Raw genomic sequence first — 26,165 nt, forward strand, 5'->3', positions numbered from 1 at the left:
AGAAAGATTGGTCTTTTCACTCATCCGCAAAGTGGTCATTTAATTTCACATCTATTTTATGCCGATGACATGGTGATCTTTGCGAATGGTAGTAAACAATTGGTTAAGGAGATTAAAGATACTCTTGGACTCTATGCACAGTGGTCGAGACAGTGGGTGAATGAATCGAAGTCATCAATTTTTTTCTCTCAAGAAATTTCAGCTCTTCAGCATTGTGAACTCTTACTTTTAACTAGTTTTTCTAAAGGAAAATTTTCAATTAAATACTTAGGGGTGCCCATTATTTCTGGCAGGATGAAGGGGATTTATTTGGAAGAATTGGTTCAACGTAAACATCAGAAAATAGAAGGCTAGAAAGTTAGATTTTTGTCTTATGGTGCTCGACTTATTCTATTAAAACATGTTCTATCTAGTATGCATGTTCACTTGTTGGTTGTTCTTCAAGTTCCAAAATCAGTGCTGTTATCTCTGCACAGGTTGTTCAGTTCATTTTTTTGGGGTTCGGTGAATGGCAAATCAAAAAGGAAATGGGTAAATTGAGACATGCTTTGCAAGCCGATAGATGAGGGGGGAGTAGGTTTGAGAAATCTGTTTGATGTTCAAAAATCTTTGCATCTTAAATTTGCTTGGAAATTGTTGTCTGGTAACTCTTTGTGGACAAGTTTTTTTTTCAGTTCAAGTATGTTAAGGACCAACACATTTCGGTAGTTAATCAGACTAAGGGAACCCAACCGTTTATGGAAAATGGTTATGCGTGCTGTTCCTGTTGTGCTTCAACACCCTAAATGGCTTGTTAAATAAGGGAATATATCATTTTGGAGGGACAAATGTTTGGATTCTGGTTCTATATGTGAGCAACAAAGTATTACTAATAATCTGAATCTGGCTGTTAAGCACTGCATGGTGGAAAACAGTTGGGATGTGGATCAGTTAGGCCTCGTTTGTATTCGTAACCCATCTCAATCCATCTCAACTCATCTCATCTCATCATTACAACTTTTTCAAATTCCCACACAAAATATAATAAATAATTCAACTTTTATTCTACTATTCACAAACCATCTCAACTCATATCTGAATCCAAACCACTCCTTAGTGCAGCCTGTGGGTTAGGAGCTAACGGATAGAATTGTGTCGAAGATTGGCGGTACAAGAGAAAGTTCAGATATTCTGATTTGGTTGGGTAATTCAAATGGAGTTTTTACTTCCCAAAAATGCATGAAACTTTGTTCGTGTTGTAGCTCCAAAAAAACAATGGTTGGAGTGGATATGGCACCTGCATTGCCAAAGAAATTTTCGATTTTAATGTGGAAAGTCTTTTCACAAAGTCTTAGTGTAGATGATCGTATAAGGAGAATTGGCATCCCTCTTGTATCTAAGTGTGAGTGCTATGAGAAATGTGCTTTTGAAGATTTAAACCATGTGCTTTATGGGGGGAGTATAGCTGCAACAATTTGGAAATTTTGTTCAAGTATTTTGGGAATTCCCTATGTAGCTAATAGATCATGGAGAGAAACGGTGGAGTTTTGGTTTAGACGCACCAAAAGGTCCTCGCAAGTTGGAAACTTAATTGGTCTAATTCCAATAATCATCACATGGAACTTGTGGTGTTAGAGATGTTTGGCAAGAATGGAAGGAATAAAAGAATCCATGCTTCTTTGTGGCATTCTGTCAAACATTGGATTAGTTGGGTTGGTATAAAATTAAAGGTAGCTTCTCGCTTGGAACGGAGGGACATTGTTGTATTGAAGATGTTGCAGGTGCCGATTAATTATACTAGACAGGAAAAGCTCCTTGCAGTGTCTTGGCAAAAACCAAGTACTAGATGATTTAAACTAAATGTTGATGGAAGTAGTTTACAGAATCCAGGAGAGTTGGGTGTAGGTGGGGTGCTGCGTGATGAAAAAGGGAATCTGAAGTCTACATTTGCTGCAAGCACGGCAGGGGTACTAATAACCAAACTGAATTGATGGGTATTCAGAAATGTAAGGACATGGGGTTCAACAATATTATTTTAGAATTGGATTCGTTGTTGGTTGTCAACTGGTTCAGGGAAGGAAAGTGTAGTTTATGGTATTTGGATGATTTTTGGGAGGATATCAATCGACTGCTATTGATGATGAATTTTTGAATTCAGCATGTCTTTAGGGAAGGTAATGTGGCAGCGGATTACCTTGCTAGGATGGGAAGTAGTGGCTTCAATAAAGTATGGTTTACACAGGATGAACTTCCAGTTTAGCTTAAGGGTATTCTCAGAACTGATCGCAGTGGATTGCCTTATTTAAGAAAGGTTCATAGATGATTGGCTAAGTTGTTGGGACGTCTGTTTTCATTTACTGGGTGAACTTTCAGCTATAGTCTTACACGGGTTTTAGCTCTTTTTGCCTTCTAATGCTATTTGTTTCATTATATATATATATATATTTAACGAAACCTATGCTTCAAGCTGCTTATTGCAAAATATATATATATAATAGGCTCGTTTGGACAATGAGATGAGATAAGATAAGATAAGATGAGATAAATTAATTTTAGATAAGTTGAATAAAATATTATTCTTTAATATTATTATTATTTTGAGATTTGAAAAAGTTAAATTATTCATTATATAAACAATGCTACATAAAGTCGTGGAGTGTACAAGTGTCACGTAATCGCTTTGAAAAAAAGTGTAGTCCACTATTAAAAAATTAGTTTCTTTTTATATGAATCCTGTATTTACTTACTTTTTTCAAAGAGATTGCGTGGCGCTTGTACACTCCATGACTGTAAATATCATTTCTCTTATATTAAAACCAATAATTGAAGGTACAATAATAGCACGAAAATTGTACGCTGTACTGAACTTAATTCATTGAGTTAGTAATTAATCTGCCGCAGTGCTTGAGATTAGGAAGGGTTTTGCCATATGGACTAAACCAGCTGAAACCGATCGATTTCCATGGATGATCATGACAGATTAAAGAGGAAGAGGAGGCTAGCTTAGAAATGGTAGCCTCCATGTATAGTACATATTATTACCAAGTAGAATTCAGAACTTGCAATGAATCCAAGAAGAGTTGAAATCATTACAATGAAGTAAGAAAGATAAGAATGTCATGGCCTCCTGACCTGATCCTCAAAAATAACAAGAAACATAAGAATGAAAACTCCATACAGAGGTTACGGGTTTGGATCATGATTACCTGCATGCAGCAGTTTACTGGTTCTGGGTTGGTACTTTTTTTCCTAGCATTTAGCTACAGTTTCTTGGTTTTTGTTTGGTACTTTTGCCAACCATGATTCATTACCTGCAGTCTCTTAGTACTACTTCTGCCCTGGCATTTGTCAAAGGGAGTATTAATTTGTAAATTTCGATTATAAAGACCAGACAATGAAAACGATCTCAAATTCAAAAAAGAAAGAGAAAGGAAAGGGAGGGGACCTTTCTACACCAGCCATTCATACAAATGTGAAATGTGTATGCCAGCTCCCCCACCTGTTTGCTGGTATGATTATATATATATATATATATACACACTTCACATAGTTATTTATAGCAGTGAAATATTCTTCCTCAAACTTTGCTGGCAAGTAATTACATCTGTTAATTTACCTTGTTTGTTACTAGCCTAGCTGCTTGTGGATATGTTTTTAAGTTCATGTGCTCTAATAAAGCCATTGCTACCTTATGATTTACATTATTCTTCTCTTATCTATATATCTTGGGTTAGATTAACATGTTTCTCCTGATAAAGTCATGTGTCACAACTTACATTTTGGCATTGCAATTGCAAGAGTTTTTGTTACTGATCAATATTTTGAGAAGAGAAATACTTCAGTCATGAATTAGAAATTTCATAGAAATAAACTGATCATAAACTAAAGTGACTTAATCTGGTAAGTTAGGTTGTAAAATTATTTTTATTGTAAAATAGATCTAATATATCATATGAAACTACGTTAATTTACAAGTTTAATTTTGATGAAATTTCTCGATGGCTAGCTGTAGGCATTTCTCTTCTGGCAATTCAACACAAGTAATTCCCATCCATCAAAAGTAGAAAAAATTGACTGTCAGCTTTATGCAAAGTTGAATAATTGAGAAGAGCTCAGCTAGCTAGGGAAGATAGTTGCCCGCACATGTCACCTTCACATGAATTCCATACCCCTGTCAAGCCTAAGCTTTGGTGGGGGCAATGGTCAATTTTTATGTTCGAAACACATACGGTTCCCTTGTTGTCAATAGAAATTGAAAGGACAGAGGCCTTTAGAGTAGAACAAAAGCATAGGAACGAGTTGTCTAGAGATTTTTTTCCTTTAACTTTCTTCACGTCTACATCGATCGGCAGATTATGCCCATCCTTTGCAAACGATTAATTCATTGATTTGAACATGTACATGAGATGGGCAAGCTAATTAAATTCATGTGCACTCTGATGGGGTTTTTCTAATTGTCCATTTGTCCTCATTTCTTAGCTCTTAGCGTGCAATAATGTCATATTCTTTCAAACAAATCCCAATCCAAGGGTATTGTTCAGATTTCAATGTCACAAATGAAATAATATTGGAGGACCGGGGCATGCATGCATGTGGAAGCCAGCCAGGCTATATGCATATATGGTTGTCTTCAACAATCGGTGGCTTAGGTATATGTGTGTGTTACATTCACATGACCAAGACACCCCAACACATGATGATCGATGTACGTAAGACATATATAACAAGGTTAATATGAAGATCCTGTGGGTACGTTTCATATATATTTTAACCCCATGCAGTTTCAATAATGATCAGAACAAACACTTGCTAGTTAGAAAATTAAACAAGTACGTAGTATTTATTAAAAAGGTAATTAATTGTCCAAAAAAAGATTAATTTTTAATAAAATTACTACGTAGGTACCGCTCTCTTTTGGACAAATACGTACCATTTGGCTTTGGAATCCCTAAATTGTACTGATTAGATGCTTGGGAGGCAAAAGTCATCACATTCATTTGAATTGATCTAAAAGTTTGAGCATTCCCTTTGATTTGAATTGAATTGTACATCTCATCTAAGCTGGTCTCGTTTAGATAGTGAGATGGAATGAAATTGTTTTAGTTGAAAGTTGAATAAAATATTATTAGAATATTATTTTTTAATATTATTATTATAGTTTTGAGATCTGAAAAAGTTAAATTGTTTATTATATTTTGTATAGAAATTTAAAAAATTTGTAATGATGAAATAAAACCGTTTCTATATCTAAATGGACCTTTACAATAGTTGGGTCCTTGTGCTTATAAGCTGCTTTAATCCAAGAGGAAGTAACTCTCAGTACAACTAGTACTACTTTATAAGTCATAATCACTATAAAATTAAAACGTATGGTATGGCCTCAAATCTTCTAATTAGTTAAAGAAAGTAATTAAGGTCATGATCATCTGGCCTCAAATCTTATAAGTTAGAGAAAGTAATTAAGTTCTTTTTTCTTTGTAAACTTAAGTATTGGTTGCAATGTTTGTTCTAGATTTTACATTTGAACAATCGATTGACCTTTATACCATGAGTACTAGTTGTTTTGGATCATGTTTGGATTGAAGATTTTATGAAATTTTGCTGAAAATAGTGAAGCACCAAATAATTATAATTGTTTGGGTGGAGAATATTTATACGAAATAAGTTCACGAGAAGGTACGTACGTAGCATCGATACTCATTCAAAGAGTAATATGCTAAGGACAAGTTCTAAATTAATGCACAAGTTTTACGCATATTTTTTGTAAAAAAATTGGTCTCATGAAGAAAAAAAGTGAGATTTTGACACTTTTTTATAATAAAGTTTACTTTTTTTATGAGTGGTATGCTCGAAATTTATATATTTAGTGCCTGTAAATAAAGTTTTCGTATTTTGTTTTGTGATGGTAGAAAAATGGTTAGATTATTATTATTTTTTTTTACTTGGATGTATAAAACACGTTTGGATCGAGAGAGGGAGCGAGGGGAGAACAAAAGATCAAATTAAAGGAAAGGAAAAGTGAAAAGAAAGCTAGCTAGCACCGGTGGCTGCAGGGCCAGAGCAGGGGGTTGTCGTTGTATTTCTGGGTTTGGGAATGGCTGAACAATAGAGAAGAAGGCCTGCAACAGAATCCAAGACCCAAACTCGGTAATGCTTTAGGAACGACGATCTGCATAGATTCTCTCTCTCTCTCTCTCTCACCAACAATTTCCCTTGCCACACTACTTATAATCTGACGTACCTCACCAACACTTTCCCTTGCCACACTACTTATCTGAAGTAGCCGTGCCATCCACCACAAACATCCCCAATATTCATTCATCCCAAAATCCATGAGAGAGAGTCAAAAAAAGGTGTTGTGATCTGAATCGCAAGGGCTGTGATGTTAGGTTTTCATTTGGTTCGGGATGACCGTTGAATGGAACGTCGGAAATGCAAGTCCAAGATAACTATGAGTCCCTAGCTAGCTTGTAAAGTCCAATATTATCAGAGAGAATAAAAAAGAGGCAGACACATACGTAGCAGATCAAAGACAAAAACCCAAACGAGTACTGGTTCTCTTCCTCTTGATCAAGGTGTTCCTGATCAGTTCTCTGATCTTTCTAGCTTGTTCATGGAGTTTAAGAGAAGTAGCAGACTGGGGTCCATAAAAAAACCACCTCTTTTCTACCGTCTCTCCATCTTCTTCCTCTCATTTTGCGTACTGTTCAGCAGCATCTGCTCCGTACCTACATCTCAAGGTAACCAAAATCCATTGATCTCTTAAGTCACCCATTTTCTCTTTTGGAATGAGATTAATTATCTGATCATCTTCATAAATTCCCACTTCTTGAATCTGATAAATCTTATACCTATATTGATAATAATCCCAAGTTTACAAGTTTTCACTCAACGTCTTAGCTAAGTCGATCTCATTTATGTGACTCTCAATTTCTTCTTCTATTTGCCAACGCAGCTAGCACATGTTCTTTGTCTGATAAGGCTGATATGCATTTTCAGGTAGGTCGGTTCATGATATCTTTTCCTTAAACTCTGCTTCTTAATTAGATTCAAGAACATGCATGGTTCATGTTTTATCATTATTGTTTGTCCAATCAAACTATAGTCCATTCTTGTATAATGCTAGAATTGACAATGTACGTACACATTTTTTGTTTGTTTCTTCCAACCAAAAGAATCGAGACTGGTAGAAAATCTACCCCTCTCTCTCTCTCTCACCGCTGCGGTCCCTTAACGATGACCCAGCCCAGAGAGATGCCATTGCCCTATTAGGTTCGGCTAAGCGTACATCACGATCCGCGCACATTAGCACCAGCAAAAGAAAAACTGTGTTTGTCTAGCTTCTCACTAAAGTCTTGGTAACTTTCGCCTCCTGCTTTCAGCGCTTTAAAGAGAGGTCCAGAATCCATGCCATAGAAAATTGACATGCATTCACTCCTCCATCAAGTACTGCGCGTTTGAGAATTGTTTCATAAAGTCGTTCCATAAATATGGTAAGCATGACTAATTACGATTATGAGTCTGATAATGACTCTGGACAGGAACTTGAGAGAAGAGATGATCAGGGAGAGGGCATATTGGTGTCTCTGGAGGAGGGAGCTGGAAGATCGGGAATTTCAATGAGCATGTCAAGGAGGCTTTTGGGTGGGCCCGGGTCATCGCCCCCACAATGCACTTCAAAGTGCGGCAGGTGCATGCCCTGCACGCCGGTCCATGTGCCCGTGCCACCCGGAACGCCGGTGACCACTGAGTATTATCCCGAAGCTTGGAGGTGCAAATGTGGCAACAAGCTGTACATGCCCTGAGTTGGTATTACATGCTTTGTTTTATTTGCCTGCATGCTGCATATATGGTGGGTTTAAGAGATGAGAATGGTTTTAGATGAATGATGAAAGTGGAATAAAATATTATTATAATATTATTTATTATTATTATTGTTTTTGCATTTGAAAAGTTGAATTGTTTATTATATTTTGTGTGAAAATTTAAAAAAATTGTGATGATAAGATAAAATAAAATACTTTCCAAATCCAAACGGGATCTATATATATAGAGAGAGAGAACTTTAACTATCCAAAGAATCTTATATATTAATTTTGAAAAAGTTGAATTATTTATTATATTTTATGTAAAAATTTAAAAAAATTGTGATGATAAGATGAAATGAAACGCTTTTCAGATCCAAACGGGATCTATATATATAGAGAGAGAACTTTAACTATCCAAATAATCTTATATATTAATTAATATAATGGGTATGAAATGGCCTCATTTGTTTTCTATATTTATATGTTGAGATGAGTTGAGTTGTAAATAATAATATTTGTACGTCCTATTGAGATAGATAAGTTTAAATTTTTTAGGTTGAGATGAATTTAACTTTTTAAGTTAAAATATATTAAATATATTGAGACGAGTTTAAAATTTTTATGAGAAGTTAAAAAAGAGTAGATCTTATAAATGATTTTTTGAGATGAGTTGAATTTAGTTCAACAACCAAACACAAACTCAGATGAAAAGAGTTGAGATAAAAGTTGATAGTTAAATAAAATATTGTTAGAATACATTTTTTTAATATTATTTTTGTTTTAGAATTTGAAAAAGTTAAATTATTTATTTTATTTTGTGTGAAAATTTGAAGAAGATGTAATGATTAGATGTGATGAAATAAAAATAATTGTGAAAACAAATGAGACCTTAAGGTTTTAACTCATCTCAAATCAATCATTGATGTGACCCACTATTTTTTCAACTTTCCATAAAAAAATTAAACTCATCTCAACCTATTTCATACATTCTAACTTAAAAAAGTTAAACGCATCTTAATAAAATCCATAAAATATTATTTTTCACACATCAACTAAACTCATCTTAACATCCAAATGTAGCCTAAGTAATTCGTATTTTAAAGTACTGTCGACGTTGCTAATTATTACATTTAAAACTCGAGTCTCCGATGCCAAATAACAGTTGATGATCAGTTTTTCTCACTTTCAATCAGGTGACAGTCTTGAATTTGGCGGACTCTAATTATATTAAGAACATAATAATTAAGTTGTATGCACTCATTTCCCCCACCAAATCGAAAGAGGTTAAAGACGGACATTGAAGTAAATTGAAAGATCAATTTTCTAAGAACAGAATAATTTCTAGTACTAGACTGGATGGATCAAGAATATCATATCCTGATCAACAATTCCTATATATGTCACTCGATCGATCTTAACTAAAAAATGTGTACTAAACGTATTAATTAGTAACTCGATCGATAATCCACTCTAATTGTAGTTGCTTGATTCAAACGATCGCCAATTAATTAGCATAGGCACGTACGTTGACTTAACACTTTGTATGGAAGCAGCTTTAAAAGTTTCAAAGACAATCATTTATATTTACACGAGTATTATCCCGATCGACCTCCTCGCTTATCAACCACATGATTCACAACAGCAATCGAAAGAAACTTAAGCCCGTCTTTGAGATAGAAAAGCCCAATCAAGAATTGCTATGTTTGCCAAGATAATGCTGGTCTGCAGTACCGGGATGGTAAACCACTTGGGCTACTTCGATGTTAGATCTCAGCATTCAGCCTAGGAAAGTGGTAATGGAGTCGGAGTCAAATCGAACTCTTTTAGGTATTGGAGTCGGAGGTCGGTATTAGATTCCTATTGAATTAGAGTAAGAGTTTGGGCCCGTTTAGGAATCAGTTTAGTCCAATCTAATTTTAAATTAAATCTAATATTCAAATACATAATTCTTAAATCATTAAACTCAACTTAACTCAACTCCTCTTTATACATGGGCCTCATAATATTTTTCAACTCAACACCTCTTTACTCCTATCTATAATATTTTTCAACTTCTCATAAATACATATAAACTCATCTTAATATTTAAATACATTTAAGCTCATTTTAGGTATGCCTTACAAAACTTACTCCACCATTTCAACTCATTATTATTTATAAAGAACTCAACTCAACTCAACATCCAAACGGGACGAATAAAAAAGGTTGGATTCTGTTGCCAACTTGGTTGGTGCTTAGCCTTAATTGAGCCACGCTGTATAATTTCATCTTCTTCTCTTGAGAAAAACATATATTTGTAAATCTATTTAATGACATTTCAAACTTATTATGATGTGAACATCTGTCATAATATTAACTATGAAAAAGTTTTTTGTTTTGAATTTCGTTATAACTAGTAATAAGTTTCGTTTGGATTTAGAAAATGTTTCATCCCATCTCATCATTACAATTTTTTCAAATTTTTATACAAAATATAATAAACAATTCAATTTTTTAAAATCTCAAACTAATAATAATATTAAAAAATAATATTCTAACAATATTTTTTTTAATTTTTATCTTTCATCTAAAATCATCCCATCTCATCTCTGAATCCAAATTAGCCATAAATAGCAAAATTATTCACTTAAAATTATGTAGCAATTCTTATATACAATAATACAAAAGCTTCTTTATTTATAAGTGGGAAAGAGATTATGGTTTTAGTTCCTCATTAGTGGGGATATGATTTGTATGCTGTAAGGCCTATTTGGGGTTGTGTTAGGAGTCTTTAAAAGTGTTTAAAATCTCGTTTGGATGATCATCTCATCTCATCTCATCCTATCTCATTTCATTTTAACATGTAAATATCATTCAAATACAAATACTTTTTAGTTTCAAATCTTAACTTTTACATATAATTATTACATAATTATTACAACTTTTCCAAACTTTCAAATAAAATACAAAAAAATAATTCAAAAATTTCAAATCTCAAAATAAAAATAATATTAAAAAAATATATTATAATAATATATTAACTTTATAATATTTTTATTCAATTTTTTCTCTCTCATTTCCTAAAAGCTTATAAAACATCTTAATTTAAAACTATTTTACTACTATTCACAAATTATTCAATAATTATTCATAGATTTCTCATCGTATCTCAACATCAAAACAAGACCTAAATAGCCTTAAAAGCTCTTTAATAGAAAAATTATGTTGTTTGAGCGTTATATATTAAAGTATTTTTTAATCTCAAATAAGTTAAAAAGTACGTTTGAAAAAAAACTCAAACACGTTTTTCCGGATAATACGGAATCATGTAGTTTCAATTTTAAAAATACTGTCAATGGCGAAGATACTTATAAAACTTGATAATTATAACTTTTAAACTTTTAAAAATATGGTCATAATATATATAAAAAAAAATCAAATGATTTTTTATGTCATTTATACCTTAAAAATATTTTTTAATTTATTTCCAAATAAATGTAATATATTTGAAAGTATTTTAAATATAGAGATACGAAACAGTAAATATTTTTTTAATAATAGAACTTATTACGTACTTAAGCTATAAGCCGTAAGTCCTAAAACTATAAGTTTCCACCTCAGTCTTAAATATGTAGCCTCAATGTACTTAACAAACCACACTTAAAAGAAGTTAATTACTGACAAATATAACCTACGAGACTTAACAAAGGACATGCCTTAATTACGAAGGTTGATGTAGGCACGTAAGAATTTAGGAGAGCTTGATGGTTTTATGGTTAATTATTAATTGAAGATATGTAGATAAGTTAATTATAAATGTTTTCTGATTTTATTTCGATGTGTACTTAATTGTGTCGTTTTAAGATATTGGAGATACAATTAAACCACTAGCGAATTGAAAACTTGTGGTACAAAACTCATGTACGTTCTTTTGTCGTTGTCATAAAAGAAAAATATTGTACGTATTTGTTTGCTTTGGCTGGGATGCATGGCTTTATGGCATCGTCTCAATCTTTTTTCCTTTTGCAAGATAAGTTCGAAACCGGTAGCTAGATACCGACATTGTCATGCATGTGTTTTGCTTTTAATTTGAACCACGAGAATTATCTAATCGGTTAATTGGTCAAATAAACAAAACAACAAAAAAATGAAAAGGAGACCGCGACAAAGGTTGAGGTTGTAGGAAGGGTAATATATATTGAGTAATGTTAGATATAATATAATTAAAATGTATAAGTTAAATATATTTTATTTGAATAAAAAAAGTAAAATTTATTAATAAAAAAATAATTTTGTATATAAATATCAGATTTATTTATTTTTTTAAAAATGAATCTATGAAACTTCTAAATTCTAAAATTATAAATATCATTTTATCTATATGATCATTGAACTACTGATCTATCGTTGCCAAAACAAATGTAATATTAATTACTTTAACTGGTATATATTTTGTTTGATCATTAGATCTCAATCTCTTACCATTTTCCATCCAAGAACACACCGATTTTGGCATGAACTTTTTACTACTTTTGAAGTACGAAAATAATGAAAAGAGTAGTTCGGGAAAAAAAAAAAAAAAAAAGGCCAAAAAGATGAAAAGAACGTTATGCGGAACAAGTTCTTAATTGGGAGCTTATCATTTAGTAGTGGATTACCGGCCCTTACTCATATTATATATATGATCATTGACTATATATATATATATATATCGTGACAGTCATGTTCTCTTGAAGTCCACAATCCAATTTATTTATTTGGACTTTGGTGCCTGTGTCGCTTCCAGTCTTCCACACAGAAAGATTGAGAAAGATAGCGATTTCCACCCTTTTTTGGCCACATACTGGCCGGGTGGGTGAATTTCCACGAACCATGCATGTCTGCTTCAAACCCAGCCATGCGTTTGTTTCCCATGCATTTACATTTGAAATTCAAAAGGTCTGAAACTCATCCGAAATTCAAAAGGTCAGAAACCCATCTGAAATTCAAAATATCAACCCCACACACACACACACACATATATATAGAAAAAGTATATATATGCCTTTAATAAACTCGTGCATGGGACCAACTCATTGCATCTTTTCGTGAAGACGTACATTGATATCTGGACCTGTGGTTGTTTTCCGTCCATGCGAATGGTAGCTAAAGAAACTTGGTTGAAAGTACGGTTCAAGACTTTAATTAAAGTTATTTCTTACAATTACTTTAGTTCTCGTCCTCTTGATCACTCGTCCGTCACATGTTTCAGAGACATGATATCTACTAACATATTTTTTAATATCTAATTATTTAAAATTTAGTTAATTTATTATAAATATATTTTATTTTTTAATAATTAAATATTTCATAAATTTAATTTTTAACTAAGTCATTGAGAGGATGCTGGTAGTCCAAATCTTTAGGTAACCCTACCGTCAAACCTAAAAGTAAAGTAAAATATTCACTGGAGCCCAATCAGGTTTTCTTTAATTCACATCATAACCCCACAATTTCTCAATAATTAGTAATGCTGCAACGTTATTCATATTAAAACCAAAAAATACATGTCAAATCATAAATCGGAGATTCTTGACGTGCTTTATTCCTGACCAAGTAACGTACGTAGCTGTACTAATTAATTACAACGTTTATCACACAGCCGACGTTGTAGCAGTACTTCAATTTTGGCAACCAAGTTACAGGCTGTATATATTTTTAAAAGAAATTCTTCCATCAATCACTATTTATTATTAAATAATACTTGAATTTTTGCTGAGACTTTCGCTGGAAACTCCTGTTGAACTCTAACGTGTATTTTATTATGTATTTGTTTTTTATATAGATATTTTTAATAATTTTAAATATTTAAAAAATAAAAAAAATTTATAATATTATTAAAAATATTTTTTTAATTACGAAATAAAATAAAAAATATTTTTTTATGATTTTTATTTTATTTCATAATTAAAAAAGTATTTTTTACTATTTTTTTACTTTCTAATTAAAGAAATGTTTTTAATTTATTTTATTTTTTAAAAATATTTAAAAATGTTAAAAAAATCTAGATAAATAATAACTTAAAAAAATATAAAAATACATGCTAGTGCTTCAGCAAGAGGTCCCAGCAGCAACTGTAACATTGTACATTTATCATTTTATACTTTACACTTTATGAAAATACTCTTATAATTAATGAAAAAATCTACACACCTTATGAAATAATTATAAATATAAAGTATAAGAATGAATAGTGATTGATTAGTAGAATTTCTTATTTTTAAAAGAATCCATGTTCGCGTTACTTAAATAATATAATTTAATTTATATATAAAATTTAAAATTTATGTTTGAAGTTTTAAAATAGTAGTAGTCATCTGTAAAATATTAATTATTTGTCCAGCGATAATCCTACTTAATAATTTGCGTTACTGCTTTAGGGTACGTAATCTTTTGAACCCGAATTCAGACGTGACATTATTAAGCTTATAAATATAATGTTTCTGACTTTTTTGCATCGATTAATTATACATTTATATAAAAAAATTTCTTAAAAAGTGTTGCTATATATATATATATATATATCGAAGAATATATAACCGTCATGCATGCAAGCATGCATGCCAACTCATAATTTTGAATGTTTTGAGCCATGTTTAGGGAATAACAACCAAGAAACACGTCTTCTAAGTTCTAAGGAGCTTTAATTCAGCAGTCCAAATTCGTTGCAATTTCGTGATCGTCACCGGCACTGCACAAAGTCAGCGTAGAACCGCGGACGGCACCGTGGTTGCCGTGCAAAACACCCCATGTCCCCAGCGATAATGACACGTGCAATCACAGGCTGTTATCGGCCTCACTTTTCCACTTATAATCGGACACGTTGAGAGAATCGCAGCCGTTCAATTATATTTTGGGGAAAAATTAAAAAGAAAAGGAGAGAAACGGCCGAGAAATAGGGGTAGTTTGTACAGTTTATACTCTATTCTCGTCAGGAGTTGAGAAAGATGCCCTTTATTATACTCCTTGACTACGCGTTACCTTTGAAAGTTTCCTAATTACGACTCACTCTTAAAACCTCCACCGCCAAATTCGGATTTCAATCTCTCTATCTCTATCTCTCTCTAATCGTCTCCGATCAAAGCAACCAAAAAGCAAAAAACATTCTCTGTAATCATAGTCCAAGCTAGGTCCGGCCTTTTTGTTTTGTTTTTCTGTTTGGCAATCACTCGCTCGACCCCAAGAGCGCTACGTTTACATGTTGATAATATTCTGATCGAATTTTAGATTCGATCTCTGGCCCTTTTCTCATGCCAGAGATCGAGAATGTTACCGAGACCACCCACAAAAATGCCCTGTTCGGAAAATACGAGGTGGGCAAGCTCCTCGGGTGCGGAGCATTCGCCAAAGTCTACCACGCGCGCAATGTCCAGACCGGGCAGAGCGTGGCCGTCAAGGTCATCAGCAAGAAGAAGATCTCTGCCTCCGGCACGGGCAACCTGATGTCCAACATCAAGCGCGAGATCTCCATTATGCGCAGGCTCAACCACCGCCACATCGTGAAGCTCCACGAAGTCCTCGCCACCAAGACCAAGATCTACTTCGTCATGGAGTTCGTCAAGGGCGGCGAGCTCTTCGCCAAGGTCGCCAAGGCCCGCTTCAGCGAAGATCTCAGCCGCAGGTACTTCCAGCAACTTATCTCCGCCGTCGGGTACTGCCACTCGCGCGGGGTCTTCCACCGCGACCTGAAGCCAGAGAATCTCCTTGTCGACGAGAACGGTAACCTCAAAGTCTCGGACTTCGGGCTCAGCGCCGTGACAGACCAGATCCGACACGACGGGCTGTTGCACACTCTGTGCGGTACACCGGCATACGTGGCGCCGGAGATCCTAACGAAGAAAGGCTATGACGGTGCCAAGGTGGACGTATGGTCTTGCGGCGTGGTACTTTACGTTCTAAACGCTGGTTACTTGCCATTCAACGACCCGAACCTCATGTCCATGTACAAGAAGATTTACAAGGGAGAGTATCGGTGCCCGAAGTGGTTTTCTCCTGAACTCAAACGGTTCTTGTCTCGGCTTCTCGACACGAACCCAGAGACGAGGATCACCGTTGATGAAATCCTGAGAGACCCCTGGTTCAGGAAGGGTTACAAGGAGGTGAATTTCTACGAGGAAGAATACAAGGTCGAGAAAGAGGAGGAGCCCAAGGTTAAACAGTTGAATGCCTTCGATCTCATATCCTTCTCGTCCGGTTTGAACCTGTCCGGCTTGTTCGAGGACTCGTGCAACCCGGCGGACAACGGAGAGATATTCATATCGGCTGAGCCGCCGGAGAAGATCGTCGAGAAAGTCGAGGAATTCGCTAAAGCCAACGAGAATAACTCGAGGGTGAGGTGGAAGAAGGAATGGGGCGTGGAACTGGAAGGGCGGAACGGTAACGTCGCTATCGGGGTGGATGTCTACCAATTAACGGACGGTCTGGTAGTGGTGGAGGCTAAAAGGAAAGGTGGAGACGCCGGTTCCTACAAAGACATGTGGAAGAACAAGCTCAGGCCTCTGCTAATCAGTGGCCAAACGTCTCAACCATGAACTCAAAATTGAAAATTGAAAAAAAAAAAAAACCGAAAATATTGCAAAAGTGGTTGAAAAAAAAAATTCAGTTGGTGGTCATGTGCTGTTGTTGTTAAACATAATTATAATACCAGAGGAATGCTTATTATTATGGTCTATGTGGTGTTTGTTTCTTGTAATTTGCTCGTGAATTTGTGCTTTGGAATAAAGATGGCCAAGGGTAAAGGGCGTTTCCTTTAGTTAAAATGGTTGGTTTTGCTATCCAAATTGTATCCAAATAGTTCTAGGGTTTTTTTGCTTCTTCTTCTCCTCCTTTTCTGTGTTTTTTTTTTCCCTTTTTGTTTATCCTATGGACGACAAAAATGGATTCACCACAGAATTCTTAATTACATGTGTACTTATTATTCAGTTTTACATTAAATTAATTTTTTTTAATCCAAAAATTGGGATTAGCTCCGGGAGAAGATAGGCTACTTTTGGTGAGGTGATCTGAGAGAATCAGTAAATAAAAATAAATAATTAATAAATAATTTATGAATAGTAATAAATAATAGTGATATAATCTGTAATGATTTCAGATCACATCACTAACCAAACACACTTAAAGATTCGGGATTCTATTATGTTAACTAGTACAGTCTATGATCGTTATAAACCCTAATTTTCAGAATGGTTAGAAAAAACTCATGTGTCATTAACAATATCAGGTATATAAAATCACTTGTTACGGTGGGGACAACTCGAGTCTCGATCCATAGACTACTAATTTAATTGGTTTCCTTCGTGTATAAGAAAGACATGTTGTGTTAATTTTACTTACTAAAAGCTAGAAGAGCCAATACAAACAAAAGACAAAAGTCAAAAAACGAACACAAAATTAAAACTTAATAAGGAAGAAAAAGATCATGCATGAAAATGACCGATACATTTTCTGGAAAGACCAGCTTTCTATTTTCACTGAATGCAATGGAGGACGGGCTATTCTGAACTATTTCCTTCAAATTTTACAAAAACATGCATAGATTTTACATAATCCGGAATGCTCTAATTAACACATGACTATGAAAATCATCCTCTTAATTGCCTGTTGGCCGGACGTACAATGATCTCACTTGATGGTCAGTATCTTTTGTTTTTCTCTCCTTTTAGTACTAACAGGCATTTTGTCTCGAGAAAAAGCTGATCTAGCGAAAGTTCTTCTTCTTTCTCGATCGTCTGTTTTTATCATTCTTTCCCATATAAATTTTTAACATGATCTGCAGGTTTTTATATATTTTTTCGACTTTTATATATATGGCCTCGATCGGTTGGATGCAGGGAAGAAAAAGAGGGTGGAGGGCGGTGGGTGGCTGGATCTGTGAATAAAAAGATCAATCATGGCAAGCATTATTTTTTTCATGATTCAATTATGGCAAGTATTATGTATGTGGGGACAAAATTAGCATCAACGTGACAACTTTGTACCCCACACGAAAGCAATTGTGAAGTAGACTTCTCATTCATTTATAAATCATCAATAATTATAGATCAACTTTGAGTTAAACATGGCGTAATTTTTTCTTTTACGTAAAGTTTTACCATCGTGTAATTATATTTTTTCTTTCGAATTTACACTTTTCACCTTTCAAAGTACACTCCATTTATATATTTTTATAGTGATTCCGTTATCAACTAAATCGGTGTATAGAGCATATCATCTGTATCACTTAAATGATAAGATTTGATTTTTTAAATTTAAATTTTAAGATTTTTCTTTTAAATTAAATTAATCGGCACGTGATTATAACCTGACCAATTACGACCAGGACCCATACAAAGAAGGCCCAAAACAAAGCAGACGGTGAGGCTTTATAGGCCATTGATATGATATCCGCGACCTGCAGCTTTCAAAACAGTGAGAAAACTTATGGGCCGAGCGTATTTGATTAACCGATGCTTTCACGATGAAGCCGGATCCAATTGTCCATTCGGCTGATATCGGCCCAAGTTCCACTCGCGATGAATGGTTGTATGTTTTCTTTGAGTTTGAGAGTTGCAGAAGAGTAGGGCAAGCACTGCGGACACAAATGGAGGGCGGCAAACGTAGCATTTGATTCCTTTTTTTTATTGGGTAAGGTATGTTTATTGTAATTTTTAGGTTTTCTGCTCTTCTTCGAGCTGTATGAAACTTGCTTGTTAGGTTGCAGAAAATGACTTTGGGAGTTTGAGACAATCTCAAGCGTTTTCATTTGTATGCATGTATTTTGTTTTAACTTCTTATTCGTTATGTTTCTGGCTGTTTGTTTGCTGGGAAAGTTGTAAAAACTCCGCAATCCGACTACATTCCAGCCTCCGTTCTAAAAGGCCACAGACAAAGTCACAAACTCAGCCCCCTGTCAACCGAATGCCTTCTCTCCCGCTCTTCTCTTCTCTCCGCAGAATCTCCATTTCCCTTCCCTCCCGCAACAGTCCCTCCTGCTAGCTCCGAGCTTCTCGCCTCTGGTTCCTACCACCTCGTTCGGCTTTTGGCACGCTGCCCGTCTGAGTCTCAAACAGGTTCTCCTGCTAATGGAGCATCCCTGAACAGAGTCCCAGATTTGGAGCTCGAGTCAAACCGAGCTGGAGTGAAAAAGCAACTCTGATTCAATTCTGACTCTGTTGGAGTTGGCGCTTGGCCCTAATCAAATGGTGATTCAGTAACTTAGTTTGGATGTAAATGCAAATGTTTTTTTCATTGCAATTAAACAATCATAAACAAACGTTAATATTATTTTGGTATTTAAAGTCTGGTTGGTCAAATGGTTGCCTTATGCTTAGTTGAGCTGAGGTTCTCTGCTTCCTCAGGTTCCAAAAAGTTGAATAATAACAAGGTTAACATTTGTTTTCCAATTTTTCAGGTGGAGTTCTAAAGCTCACACCGGAAGGAAATCTTCCTTCTGACATATGTTAACTTTTTGTTTTTTGTTTCCAGGGCTCTGGGGGTGTGGTATTGGGGTATTAGACTGTGATAGAGAATGTCTGGAGAGTCAAACTTAAGGTATAGGCTCAGTAAGAGACTCAAACTTGCAAGTGGGCGATCTAAGAATTCTAAGGATGGAAATAGAAAGGTTGAAAGTACACTTAGTAATGATGGGAAGGGAAAGCTTAAACCTATGAGTTATGATAGGAAAACAAAAAGAGTCTATGCTGAGCATGACACAGATGAGGAGGTAACTTCTTCTGGAAATGCAAAGGCACCCAATAGAAAGACTTCCTTTAAAAGAGGACAGAATCAGGTGAAAGGTGATGGTAAGGTACAAACAAACAAGAAGAAATCTCCTCGCTCCATATGGGTTTCAAGTAAAATAGAGAATTCTACTACTGAAACCAAACAATCTTATCGTAAACTTAAAGACGCAGCGGACAGAGCTCGGGCATCTAATAGAACCAATGCAAAGGAGGTTGATGAAATGGATGTTGGTGTTACTGGTTTAATGAAGAAACGTCCTAAAGGTAAACTGAAGGATACAGTGGACAATGCCTGGGCTTCTAATAGAACCAAAACAAAGGGTGTTGATGAAATGGATGTTGGTGGGATCAGTTCATTGAAGAAACCTTCCAAAATCAAATCTGATAAAATTAAGCGCCTGGATCAGTGTCAGGAGAAATCTCCTTATGTATCTATTTCAAAATCTGCCAAGAAAAATGTTCGCGGAAAGCGTGCATTGGATGATGATTCGAAAGTACTAGATGATCAGCCAAAGAAGAAGAAGCGAGTAATTCGAATAGATCGGCATGATACCTCAAATAAACGGCTAGATGATGGCATTGTTATTAATGGTAAGCATTTATCAGTGTATTCTGTTTGTAATGCAGTGCTCTTTGTTTCTAACTTCAATTTTTTAAAATTTATTTACTGTTTTCTAAGATGACCTTGAACTTACCAATTTTAAAGTGATCAGGGTTTGCAATTAGTTTCTTCTTATTTATTGTTAAATAAAATGGATAATTGAATTTATTTCTCTGAAAAATATTTTTTTAATTGCTTTGCAGAAAGTACCAAAGAGAAGGAAAAAGATTTGGAGAAGAAAAATGAAATGTCGAGGAATGCACAATTCCGGGCAATACAACCAAGTCCCTCAATACTTACCTATGTGGAAGATAACGTAATTTGCATGAGCAGGGACTCATGATGTTAGAGCTATATTGTTTTGAGTAATTCTGTTTCTTTAATTATAATTTCCTGCATTATGATTCCTTTTAATTTCATTCACAGTTTTTGGGCCGTCGACGCTTGATTGAGCTGCGGAGGGCGGGCTATAACATTGAGCTTTCTGCCCCATTAGATAATATTCCGTTTTCTACCAGCTCTGAAAGAGAGCGTATTGAAGATTCTGTATGTTTATAAATTGTGCAGTGAAATAGTGTGTTCAATATTCACATAGTGCTGTATACTTCATTCCATATCAGTCTTGTGATTGGTTCAATAAGAAGATGGATTCCATTTACTGTGTGCTTCTCTTTCTGTACATTTCTTTACCTATGATGGTGCTAACATTTTTGTGCAGGCATTTAGGAATAAATTGACATTTTTTGCCGCTGCAAAGAGCTCATCATCATTTCCTCCTCCCGAACTCCCAGAGATTGCATTTGCTGGTAAATATTTCGAATTCTCACCCTCCTTCTATGCTTGTTATTTTAATTACAGCTGCATTCCTTTATTGCTATCACTCAGTAGCTATTCTCCTTTCAACTTGGTTAAAGATTTCATAATCTGCAATCTGTTCAATTTTCCATTATTCCAAGGTGAATGCATAAATTAATGGTTTCAATTCAAGCCATACATTGGCCAGGATGTAATGTAAATGTAGTAGCACATTATGCCCTCATTAAACCGAGGGCAGATTTTTGTTATGGCCTGAAATTACAGCCTTTTGGCAAAAGGAAGGATACCCTTTTTGGTCTACTTACTAGTTAGCCTAAACAAATTGGTTGATTTCTTTTGTAGAGATTTTCCTTTCTGGCCTGTTGTACATAGTTCTCAAACTTTTTTTTTTTTTAATAAGTAAACTATTATATTAATATTAATACGAATAGGCATAGGCTGTGATGCGGTTCTCATATTAATTTCTGAAATGATTTTTTTAGATTGCTTTCTTTGGTGCTTACTGATAGATATATATATATATATATATATATATATGCTTAGAAGGTTTAGCTCTTTTATATTTTCGTAGATTTGAACATTTTGAGAATGAGGCAATGCAAGACATCAAATACGTTTTATTGCCCTTACTAGGAAGGTCAAATGTTGGGAAGTCGTCGCTACTTAATGCCCTTACTAGACAATGGGGTGTTGTTCGGACATCCGACAAGCCTGGCCTTACTCAGGTGCTATACTTTTCTTAGAACTGCGAGTTTCAGTATCTGTTGGACTTGTTTATTAATGACAATGGTTCTTCTGCAGAGTATTAATTTCTTCAATTTGGGGTCAAAGCTCTGCTTGGTTGATTTGCCTGGATATGGCTTTGCTTATGCAAAAGAAGAAGTTAAGGACGCTTGGGAGGAGCTTGTAAGTATGCAAACAGAAATGCACCTTTTATTGTGTAGCTGCTTTCTAGCTTATTCTGGAAATAAACAACTGAGAGCATGACATTGGCATTCCCCAAGATGCTGATGCTACATGGTACCATGTCCTGTGCACGCAAGTCATCTGTAATTCACCTATGATCAGTTTGGGTTATCAAAATACTAAAAAACATGCCAATTTCTTTTTGCTGGGTACCCCAGGTAAGATCTGGACAAAGTTTATTTTGGTAATGTTGGGACAACTATTAAAGAATTTAAGTTGCTATTTTGAAGCAATTTTGGGAAGCATGGAGAGTAGTTATAGCTCCATTAATGTGATACCCCATACGATAAGGATAATGGTAGGTGATGTATGGGATCCCACATTACTTGGGAAGGAGAAGTTCTTGCTCTTTATAAGGTTCCAATGGGGCTCCAATTGTATCATTGACTAGTCCTTTTGGAGTATAGGCCATATGGTTTGGGCCTTCCATTGGGGTGTTACAATTAATGGATGCAATTCGATCAACTTGATAATTGTATTAATTTTTTGCGAGTTTTAAAATCGGAAGTTTAGGTGGTTGTCGGTGTGAGAAGTGGCAAATTGGGTTAGTGGTCTGGATTACTTCTGTATAAGTCCTGCATTCTTTTGATGTATAAAAAAGTGGGTTCATATTGTTACATATACCTATGAACTGCTAGCTCAAAATCTTTTAATCTGTAGGTAAAGGAGTATGTTTCCACGAGAGTTGGTCTGAAACGAGTATGCCTACTTGTTGATACAAAATGGGGTATGAAGCCAAGGGATCATGAACTCATCAATTTGATGGAAAGGTGCACGTACGCATTTGTAATATTGGTACTTTGCAATTCATTTCCCTTAAGAGTTAAATTTTTGGAATATATACTCATATGCTATGGTCGAGGCATGTAAATTGGAGACCCATATTAAAATAAGAAACCAGCCTGTTCTGTTATCAGGATATTCAAGGCACATACACAAGTAATACCTTTTTTTTAATGGTCCCACTTGGGTTGTGGCAGTCTGTTTTCCACATATATGTTTTGAGTCTATTTAAAATGTCTTTTAGTACCCATACCTGTGGTTCCCATTTGTTAATGTGCATTATCATCATACTAGTGCACAAAGGTCACCAAGATTACAGTATTGGGTTTGGAGAAACGTATATAGCTAACCACCTCAAGTTGCTGCTATGGGTTGGCGAATAGTGATCTGATCCAGCCTAAAACCACTTGAGGTGGTATGCTATTTCCACATTGGTCTTCTGCATCTTCATTTTTCTGTGTATGCATATGTACAGGAAATTACCTATAAAGAAAAAAAGTATATGTATAGGAAACAATAGTCCTGCTAGAAGTGGCATGTACTTAACTTTTATGCTCTTCAATATCTCTCTTTACAGATCCCAGACTAAATACCAGATTGTATTAACCAAGACGGATATGGTTTTCCCTATTGATGTGGCACGCCATGCGATGCAAATTGAAGAGGTGAATGTTGCAAGTTTTGTGACATTTTTATCAAAATGGACCTCTGCCTCCAGTAAGACTAACATGTCTCTAAATACGATTTGGTTTTATGCAGAGTCTCAAGGCAAATAAGTCTGTAGTTCAACCTTTGGTATGAAAGCACAACTTCATTTGATTGATTGAATCGCTCAATATTATACACTTAATAAATTTTTATCTTTGTTCGAAGATTGCTAAGTACTTTGAAAATGGTTTGAACTTCAGATGATGGTAAGCTCAAAATCTGGAGCTGGTATCCGAAGTTTAAGGACAGTGCTTTCTAAGATTGCCCGGTTTGCCAAGCTCTAATCCTACTTAGAACTTGTTTCATTTAGGTAAGTTAATGTCGTATATACTATATAGTTCAGCATTGCTTATTAACATTTTTCACGTACATTTAGTCAGTCCAATGAGATTATATATTTGGGTCTTGTGAAATCGACTGGCGATTCCAGCCCTATACATGCAAACAAACTACTCAGAATGAGCTTAGGATGACTCAGACCAAGTACTCTGTTGTACTGTTTAGCGCTTAATATAAATGATTTAAGTGGTGCATATTGCTTCCTTGCAGGCTGATGTGAACTTTTTTGGCTCCAAATATTTTCTTGCAAAACTGAAAGCCTCTATAATCCATAAAAACAATCAATGTGCAGATTTTGCTGTTTGTGGGCAGCTTACTGACAAGACGGGTGTCTTTACCTTCTTTTGATAAGAGTTGCCTGCCAATTCCACTCTACAGGACGATATGGATGGTGTTGACAGGTGTTACAACAATATGTGTTTTCTTGTAGATTGTGATGCTTCGGAAAATAAGTTTTTATTCTTTTTGAAGAAATTGATAGTGCGATGAGAAACTTTTTTTATTGTCATTTTTTTTTTTTAATGAAATGGACTAGCTAGGTTGCTCCCATTTCGCTTGTCCCTAGCCCGAAAATGTGTTTTGTTTTGTTTTGTTTATTTTTCCATGGTTACTTGGATGTTTATCAATGGATTCAATAGCAGTTCGAAAGGTTTTCATATACAAGAATATCTGGATCTAAGCTTATGTTCAGCTTCTTCTTCTCCACATGTTTGGATGCCTAGATAGGTAGGTAGGTGTTCATTGCAAGTCTTTCTTTATTTGAAACGTTTCCTAAATGTTAGAATAATATCATCCTCAAGCGATGCTTAATGAAAGCATCCAAATATGGATGACAAATCATAGATACTATATATATAGTTTTGTATCAGCCAAGTTCATGAAGTTGGAAATGACACAATTCTAACCGTTTAACTTTGGTCACACGGTGAATCATCCTCCCAAACTCTTGATAGACAATAATTTACTTCAATTTACATTTTTTTGTTTTTGTATGATTGATGCTCTTTGACGTAGCAATTCTTCCCAAAATCTCCAAAAAAGGGTGGAATTTCATGTGTTGGATTTGAAGTATGGTATTTTGAGCTAATTCTAGGTAAGAGTTGTTAAAATTTGAGCATTATTTTTCGAGTAAAAATGATAAGGCCTTGTTGGGATAGTGAAATGAGTTGAGATGGTTTTAGATGAAAGTTAAATAAAATATTGTTAAAATATTATTTTTTAATATTAATATTATTTTAAGATTTGAAAAAGTTAAATTGTTTATTATATTTTGTATGAAAATCTAAAAAAGTTATAATGATGAGATGAGATAAAACACTTTGATTATCCAAACGAGGTCTTATTTTGTTATCTCAATATATAAATTAGGTTAGGTTATGGCTTGACTTGGATTTCAATCCAAAATGATCACCCACAAGAATACAAATACATTTGAACAGACGTGGCTGCGTGTCCTTGTAACCGACGACAAATTATTTATTGATTACGCGTTTTTTATATTAATTTGAAAATAATGGAGAAAGTGGCCAAGGGGGATCCAACTCAGGCTCCAGCAAATGGAGGACCTTTTCTTCTTCAAAATAGTGGTGGACTTTTCCTTCTGCTCTATTACTCAAACACATCCAGAACCAGAATTTGTGTGTCTGCTTATTCCATAATCTATGGGCAACTAATAGTAATAAAACTTATCAAACGCACTACTCATTAATTATTATTTTTTATTTGTTAAAAAACCTAATCTAACTAATACGTGTATTAAAACAATAACATAATATGATGCTGAGAATTTTTTGTCTCAACTTTAGTATTATGGTAAAAACATCAAGATTTTAAATGAAATTTTTAATAAAAGTAAATACTACAGTCAAAGAGATTATCACAAAATTAAACGATATAATTTTATATAATATGCTAGATCTATTTTATAATAAAAATAATACATATGAAGCTGTGAAATAATACATATGAAGCTGTGAATTTTTTTTTTTTTTGTGGCTACATTATTTGAATATTATTTTATAAAATTTGGACAAAAACTCTACAATATCCAGATAGATTCGAATGAAAACACATGAATGATGTTATCTGTTAAAATCAAAGTTGTGGAAATTTAATAAAATAAAAAAGAAAAGTGGCAAAAATCTCACACGTTGCCCACCGAATTTTGACAAAACTTCAACTGCACCCATCCCCAGCTTTTTCACTTTTTCTTCGTTCATAGCAAATTCTCTGTGCTGAAACATTCATTTCTCAATCCCTCCCACCCCCCTCTTCTACTCGGATTGGGAAAATGTGTCCGCTGAGGCTTATTTTAATATTCCTCTCCGCCACTCTCGCCGGCTTCTTCGTCCTCCGAAACCTCAAATCCCACGAGCCGCTCCACGAAGAAGTCGCCGGCGCCGAAGACCACATCGTTAAGGATCCCAA

At 34.7% G+C, this 26,165-nt stretch overlaps 3 protein-coding genes across 10 annotated transcripts; all 3 read left to right on the plus strand.

Moving 5' to 3' along the window:
• Nucleotides 1-5,940: 5,940 nt before the first annotated feature.
• Nucleotides 5,941-7,878, plus strand: LOC108996927 (EPIDERMAL PATTERNING FACTOR-like protein 6). Its single transcript, XM_018972975.2, has 3 exons — nt 5,941-6,719; nt 6,935-6,978; nt 7,521-7,878. Exons 1-3 carry the CDS (start codon nt 6,593-6,595, stop codon nt 7,782-7,784), a joined length of 435 nt encoding a protein of 144 aa, XP_018828520.1. The 5' UTR covers nt 5,941-6,592; the 3' UTR covers nt 7,785-7,878.
• Nucleotides 7,879-14,711: 6,833 nt separating this feature from the next.
• Nucleotides 14,712-16,564, plus strand: LOC108996926 (CBL-interacting serine/threonine-protein kinase 11). The gene has a single exon (XM_018972974.2). The coding sequence runs from the start codon at nt 15,056-15,058 to the stop codon at nt 16,334-16,336; it is 1,281 nt and encodes a 426-aa protein (XP_018828519.1). The 5' UTR covers nt 14,712-15,055; the 3' UTR covers nt 16,337-16,564.
• A 1,732-nt stretch (nt 16,565-18,296) lies between these two features.
• Nucleotides 18,297-24,412, plus strand: LOC108996925. Of its 8 annotated transcripts, none has more exons than XM_035684942.1 (13): nt 18,299-18,433; nt 18,614-18,985; nt 19,269-20,116; nt 20,330-20,442; nt 20,553-20,672; nt 20,845-20,932; nt 21,576-21,667; nt 21,744-21,848; nt 22,569-22,684; nt 23,269-23,356; nt 23,451-23,486; nt 23,600-23,709; nt 23,949-24,412. In XM_035684942.1, exons 3-12 carry the CDS (start codon nt 19,312-19,314, stop codon nt 23,681-23,683), a joined length of 1,647 nt encoding a protein of 548 aa, XP_035540835.1. In that variant the 5' UTR covers nt 18,299-18,433; nt 18,614-18,985; nt 19,269-19,311; the 3' UTR covers nt 23,684-23,709; nt 23,949-24,412. The 8 variants fall into 8 exon arrangements, 7 of the variants coding, with proteins under 7 accessions (XP_035540836.1, XP_035540835.1, XP_035540834.1 ...); XM_035684941.1 differs by having other exon boundaries at nt 18,299-18,428; XM_035684943.1 differs by lacking the exon at nt 18,614-18,985 and having other exon boundaries at nt 18,298-18,428; nt 24,031-24,412.
• Nucleotides 24,413-26,165: the final 1,753 nt, after the last annotated feature.

The sequence above is a fragment of the Juglans regia genome, chromosome 14 (genome assembly GCF_001411555.2).
Source record: "Juglans regia cultivar Chandler chromosome 14, Walnut 2.0, whole genome shotgun sequence".
Taxonomy (NCBI): domain Eukaryota; kingdom Viridiplantae; phylum Streptophyta; class Magnoliopsida; order Fagales; family Juglandaceae; genus Juglans; species Juglans regia.